Below are 6699 nucleotides of genomic sequence, written 5' to 3'. Positions count from 1 at the left end.
AACATCCATCACACAGTATATATCGTTCACTCTGAAATTGACAAAGTAAAATCTCGCTTTAGAGCCAGTGGTTCGTCGCGTGCAAAAAGGAGGGTTAGGCAAACGGACTGCAGGTAGAGGTGGATCGAAGGCCTTGGCGCGGGAGCTGTAAAGAGAAACGGCCACATGAATGCAAAGAATCACGTGGACCCTTCTATCTGGAAGCTGTATCCTTCCTCAACAGCTGTAGTGACAGTATAACCTTCGCGCCCACACAGTGGACAAATCACTCAATCTGACCCTACACCCAAATGCCTCCAATTACGCGCTCACATGCACAGCTTCAGCGACGGGCCATGTCTCAATTGGAACCCTCGACGCCGTGGTCTGCTGCGCCCACCCCCGCAGCAGATCTCAACGCCCCAGATGTATCGGCAATTGTCGAGTGTCTGCATCGCCACACAGATCATAGCGACGTACTCGACACAAGGTACCTAACATGGTTGGACCTCAAGGAAAATGATGAATTTACCAATGAGATGCTGCTCATTGGGATTGACAAGCACCGCGATGAAATATTCGCAAAACAGAGATACCATCGAACCGACGAGAAACTAGACTTTTGGAAGTCTGAACTCAAACTTCTCAGAGTAGTCTGTTACGAGATATTGAAGGTGGAGCCCGTTGGATTAGACGTGCTCAAAAACTCAATGCTTATCGCACCACTGAAGTATATTGCGGCGACTGGATACGTTGGAAGTCACGCGTTGACATGATAGCTGCTACGATACAGACTCTGTTCATTCTCCAAGGCCATACACGAGCCTATCCGATCTCGCTTGAAGAGAAGATGTTAGCGCTGCTTAATGATGCGCTGAAAGTTATTGAAACAAAACAGAAGGCATTCGAAGAAAAGGGGTTGACACATAGTATAACCGAAGCTGTTCGACCGAAAATGATCAAGAAGCTCAAGGACATCATAACCACAGTAACTGGAAAGCCGTGGTCGTTGTTCCTGGACACCATCCTGTGGGTTACAAACCCCGGATCTTCTGTTAAGAGGCTTTTGATGGGGTTCAATGAAGGTGGTCCTGTTTTTGCCCGATCCCTGAATGGTACCGGTAAACACGAGACGCGAGCCTTGGCGATCGGACTGAAAAACTCTACCAAGTCATTCAACGGGAGCCAGCTCAAGCACACGAAGTTAGCGGGAGTCCTTCACTTGTTCACGCAAGAGAAAGTTGGAAGTGTCTTATCTGGAGATTTGATTGAGTCCTTTGTAAAGGCTGTCTTCGTCCTCAGGGGCGCAGCGCCTGGCAGGAAGTTCAAGAACTTCAACGATGGCTTAAAATATTTTAAGGACGCTATCAGTGTCATCAATCATAATGAGGACAAGCGATTAACTATAATGGAGAGAATTGTAAGCCTGTTAATGAATACCGCAGAGCGAAAGCAAGCTTTGTCCATCGGCTACTTGACGGATAAATATCTGACCTTCACGCAGCCAAACCTAGGAAACCAGAGTGCTGGAGTACCGCGAGCAATTCGGAATTGTAAGCTACCCCTGAAGAATCCGACCGCTACAAGTATTTCAGCGAACGAGAGTGGCTCAGTTCCAGTTCATGGTTCCAGTCATGGTTCACGACCCACAAATCTTAAGTCGCCAGACAACGAGGCTCGTAACCAAAACCTTCTACCTGAAGATTCAGCTTTAATTGAACAAGATCGGAATGTGGCTCATGAAGAAGTCTCAGAAGTTCATGAAATGCTAGAAAGATACGTGAGGACACTTCAGTGCCTCCATCACGCTCAAAGCGCCAACATCCCCCTCTTCAATGCAGTAAAAAAATACATCAACGACACCGATGACTTGGAGAATACATTAGCGAGTCTCAGCGAAGATCTAGACGAGGTGCAGAAAAGAATTGCGAAAGAGTACGCAGCTAGTATCAAGCGTGACCTAGAACATATAACTGATTTCGAAGTGATCAATACAGTTCTCAGCGAGAGGCGCGCGGAGGCAGAGACCAACCGGCAACACAGTGTGACAGAGATGAAGAAAAAGAAGACTGAAATGCAGATGAGACTGGCAACAATCGAAGCTGCTCACTCTGATGCGGCAGGAAAATTGCGCGAAATGGATGAGAAGATCCGTGAGTTGACTGCACGTAAAATTCAGTTGGAAGGGGAAGGAGGCTTTGCCTTGGGCGTTGCTTTCCGGGAAAAATTTGCAAATCTGGCATAAGAATGAGATACGATTAGGTTGATCGATATTTGTTGATCGAGCCGGATAAGCTGGGGATTAGAGGTATTCAAGTACAATTTCTGGAAGACGGATATATACACTGTGGCTTTGTGCTGCACAGCAAGTTTTTGATCAATTATGCAAACCTTGTTTAACATGACTTGCTTCCTATTTCCCCAGGTACTGATGGCTCCAGCCGTGAAAGTAATACGGCAGCTTCTCCCGAAACCCCTAGCATTGTAATCTAAGCAGCGCTTAAGTATACTGAAGCCCTGATATTGCAGCTTGAACCAATCTCAATCTTACACTCAGAGGCATTGAGTTAGTCCAATTCTGGTGCACAATGGTCAGATGGAATTGGGATTTTTCCCCACAGTATCCAGGCCAGGTTCAACCACATTGCATATGCAATTTAGAATCCGCGACATTCCGTAGTCCTTGTGCGTGAAGATATAAAAGACCCCATCATCGTCACTTTTCTCAACCGTGTCGCAGCCGTCTTCCACTTGAAGAGCGTCTTCATCTTCCACGAGATCCTTCTCTTCCACGAGATCCTTCTCTTCCACGAGATCCTTCTCTTCCATGACCTTCTCCTCTCCCCTTCTATCTTTCTCAGGCCCAGCTCAGCATCTTCGACATCCTGTTCATCGCGGTTTCCATTCACGCCCTCGCCGATTTCCAGTCTCATGCTCTCTTCATCCGAATCGATAAACGCAGTCGAAACCATGGGTTTTACTATGGGTTTTGAGAAAGGAAGGAATATACCCGGCCAGCTTTTGGGCAAAGGCGTGATGATGAATTTATAGCCTCGCATTTTACGCGTACGGGATCTGCGGTGTCTTCGAATCATGGTTGTAGTGTCTTTTGGGTGTGTTGGGTGGTGCAAGGGATGTAAATGCCATCATTTTCAAATGCTGTACTTGCAATCTAGTGTTAAATAATATATGGCGTGGGATGACTATAATTTGGGGAGTCGTAGTCCGCCGTCCGGTAAGCCATGGAAATATTTAGGAAGCTAAGCCCATGGAAGTAACCTCTTACTGAGAAGAAGCCGCGCATAAAGACATCTGCTTAATCTCTACCAAATTTCCTTAACACGTAGATATTATAATAGTGAGCAGAGACACAAAACTTAGGCTTATGGTCATCTTGGCGGCTTTGATGCATATGCAGACGGGGTTACGAAACTTGTATTCTATGCCTAAAGCTGTGTATTTCAACCGATTAGCCATGTAGCTTTGGCCCACCTGAATAGAGCCCCCCAATGAGACAAATGAATGACGTGGGGACAATGAAATTGGGGTATGCGAGATGTCGCAATCCGTCTATACTAACGCCGAGGTAGACCACCATGTACAAGACAAGCCCAAAGAATGATGCTTATGTCAATCCAACACCGTGGGATCTCACTCTCCCTCTTTTATACATAAGACCTTATTTCCGCGCAATGGCTTTAGAGGTCCGTTCTGGTTACGTACGTGCTGTGGGGCGAGTCGTTTGGTGAATTATCAGCGTCAAGCGATCCACGTGCTTTTGTATGTCTCCATCCAAATCTCTAATAAGGACTGCGATGCATATACCTCCTCTTGCTTGTTCACGCTTGTTCACGCTTGCTCCTCTGCATTGAAACCTTGTTCTTTATACCTCGGATCATTGGCGCACGTCCATCACTGATCTTGAAGGCAAATTGATTCTTTTCCACTCTTTTCCACTCTTTGATGTACACGTGGTACTACGACATGCTCTAATATCGCCTCCAAGGCTGCACCTTTATAGACGGTTTGCTGCTTGTTCGCAAATCGATCTCGTGACTCTTTGAGGCGCTGTAATTGTGCCCGAGTCGTCCCTGAGACTGCATGTCGAGTACAGTGTGCTGGACGGTGAAGTCGCTTGAGACTGGAAATTAAACATTTCGGTTGTATGGCCTGGCAGAGGCGAAGCTGAGGCTGTCGATATTGTTTCTTTCGTCGCAGGTGGTAGATCATCAGGACTCTCGGTCTTTGGAGGAGTAGAGCCACTAATGTCGGGAGATTGTGAAGCGCCAAGGGAAAAATGAAAACGAGGGCGAGAGTTGACGATGAATGAGTTGCGCTGAATCGCTAAGGGAGAAGCAAAAAAACCGATGAAGAAGACTACCGCTGATGTTGCGCTTTGCATCGATGCTGAGTTGCCCAAGCCCAGAATCTTGCTTTATTCCACCCACTCATCCAGATCAGTTTGGACTGCTCGCCTTCATTGTTCAACTCCTGTGGCGGCTTGTAAGATCCATATCTCATGCTGCTGCTAAGGTGGCATTTTGTCGGCGGGTTCGCATTCCAATTTGGCTGCGGGAGTGATGAATACGACCATTGCACGCAAAACTCATTCTCATCACATGCCTTTGCGCACGCTTCTGGAGACTCTTCCCCGCTCTTTGCTCGGCCGCTGTCAGGCTTGTCGCCTTCGAAAAGGATATTCCACCGTGAATTCGATGATTCAGACGAGAGGTTGTCCCAGTACTTGCGCGGATGGTCAAGATTTTCAGGGAGCATGAAGCGTAGCCACAGATCTGCCATTCGCAAGGGTGCGCTGGAAAGATGGTTTTCGCTACGCTCCTTTTCCAGTTTCCACAGATCACTTGCCATGTCGGGGGTGATGTGATGCAGGATCGCTACTGGCTCGCACCATATGGCTGACGACCATGGTATATTGGTTGGGTCGAAGCCAGAAATTATAGGCCACGCGCTCTCCAACTCGACCTTGAGTTCCTCCTTTAGCAGATTGAATATCAGGTCAAAAGCCGACCAATGATCGACAATGCGACCTTGCCATCTTTTAATCAAGTCTTTGTGTCTCTTGCTATCTTTGCTGAAGAGCTCATGCATGACCTTTTCTGACAGTATGATGGCGGTGCCTCCAGCTGCGAAAGGCTCTGGCAGCTCGACATTGGGTGGGTTGGAGAAGAAGTGCATCGATTTGGGATCGTATTGACTGAGCCAGTCTCGAAGGTTGGCGCGATTTATCCAAGTCTCGTCGCCCCCAAAGATGTACCAGCTTCGGTCTGGTCGGTACTCCCATGCAGCTGCCATGGTCTGCAAAAGCCTGTACTTCTCCAACATGTTTTGTATGTCCTTCTCCTCCTTCTCATCTTGCTTCTTTAATTGCTCGACTGGTATGCTTTTCCGCGCGTGATCGACCTGTGCCCTGTACCTGCCTAGTTCTTTGGCTTCCATGATGAAGTCTTGCGGATACCGCCAAAGCACGTCGAAGACAGGCCACTTTCCGATTTCCATCTGCAGATCCGAGAACAACAGCAGCTGTCCATGATCTTCCTCGGCCGTGAAGATTATTGTAGGTGCAAACTTCGCGTAGACGTCGACCGCGGTGGCCGTGAGGGAGACAATGAGGTGGTCGTGTCCAACACCGTGCGGTCCACCGTAGATTTCCGACCGCAGACGCTGACTGGGGGGTAGTTCCTCGTCGTCGTAGTACTTTGGCCAGCCTTTCACCCAGCAAAAGGCGTATGTTACTATCAGAAGGATGATAAGGCGCACCGGGCGCGACGTATGCTTGCGAAAGGTAGACATGGTCGTCCTGGATGTCTTGGAGTCGTCCAAGTGTTGCATGCTAAAACGAGGGTAATGAAGAAACCAGTCCACGCGGTCTGGCTCAGCTTTGAGCAGCCATGAAACGTTGGCGTGGATGCAGTTCAGGAGTGTTCAGGAGCATTCAGGGATGCGAAACTAGACCCTCGAGCCAGTCCCAGTCGCCGAGGGTTTGCGCAAGGCATTCCTTGGTGGGGCGTCATCCGTATTCGTCAAAGACACGCGTACTAAGCCCATGAGCGTAGTTGTCCCGGAACACGCTGCAGATGCATCGATGTCTAAAGTTACGATACATGTCAGTTGTTGGACACGATTCCATCGGAAAGCAGCTCCGTTGGGCACGTGATTCTGAAACGTTTCAATGTTGGCGGTCATTGTACCGTATGTGCGACCACGCGATTTGACGTGGCCCCGAAGTGAGAACGACGGCATTTCGCCCCCAGATCGCTGCAACACTCTTTCCAAATTCCCTCCTACATTCGTCCTCCACAGCAGAGTGCTTCGAATGTGGTGCTGCTGATTAGATTCAAGCAAGTGTGTCTTTGTGCTTGTCTTTTGTATGTCATTGCAAGCGAGACGAACTACCTCCTTTGGAGCGCAGCTAAACATTGTTGCCTGCTGCAAGGCGACATCAGCAAGGGTGGTTCAGTGTATCTTGATCAATCCCGCGGGCGCTCCATGTTCTTTGGCTTCATCTCAGGGGAAGAGATGGCCTTGGACTGGCTCGACTTTCTGTTGAGTCCATGCCTGGTTACAGAGTATGCGATATGGCACGGTTACAACAGTGATTGGCGCAATATCTTCGAAAACGATTCGATGTCGTCTCAATGCACGCTGCCACTCCTGGGATCCGAACAGATCTGAGAGAGAACGACAATCGCCTGATGATCG

The 6699-nt window shown here is 48.6% G+C and overlaps 4 protein-coding genes across 4 annotated transcripts; 2 read left to right on the top strand and 2 right to left on the bottom strand.

Moving 5' to 3' along the window:
• Positions 1-290: 290 nt before the first annotated feature.
• On the top strand, positions 291-755 carry IAQ61_003983 (uncharacterized protein; the record flags this gene model as incomplete). The annotated part of the gene is made up of 1 exon (XM_003837505.2): positions 291-755. The coding sequence occupies one exon, from the start codon at positions 291-293 to the stop codon at positions 753-755; it is 465 nt and encodes a 154-aa protein (XP_003837553.2).
• Positions 756-829: 74 nt separating this feature from the next.
• IAQ61_003982 (uncharacterized protein) lies at positions 830-2224 on the top strand (the record flags this gene model as incomplete). Its single annotated transcript, XM_066096158.1, has 1 exon — positions 830-2224. One exon carries the CDS (start codon positions 830-832, stop codon positions 2222-2224), a length of 1395 nt encoding a protein of 464 aa, XP_065954034.1.
• A 347-nt stretch (positions 2225-2571) lies between these two features.
• Positions 2572-2808, bottom strand: IAQ61_003981 (uncharacterized protein; the record flags this gene model as incomplete). Its single annotated transcript, XM_066096157.1, has 1 exon — positions 2572-2808. The coding sequence occupies one exon, from the start codon at positions 2806-2808 to the stop codon at positions 2572-2574; it is 237 nt and encodes a 78-aa protein (XP_065954033.1).
• A 1186-nt stretch (positions 2809-3994) lies between these two features.
• IAQ61_003980 (uncharacterized protein) lies at positions 3995-6423 on the bottom strand (the record flags this gene model as incomplete). The annotated part of the gene is given in 3 exon segments (XM_066096156.1): positions 3995-4412; positions 4424-5805; positions 6037-6423. Coding segments are annotated over 3 exon segments (2187 nt in total), but the record flags the coding sequence as incomplete, so codon positions are not given.
• Between the last annotated feature and the right edge of the window lie 276 nt (positions 6424-6699).

The sequence above is a fragment of the Plenodomus lingam genome (genome assembly GCF_022343315.1).
Source record: "Plenodomus lingam strain CAN1 chromosome Unknown contig_18, whole genome shotgun sequence".
Taxonomy (NCBI): Eukaryota; Fungi; Ascomycota; class Dothideomycetes; order Pleosporales; family Leptosphaeriaceae; genus Plenodomus; species Plenodomus lingam.
This window is presented reverse-complemented; position numbering and strand designations above follow the sequence as displayed.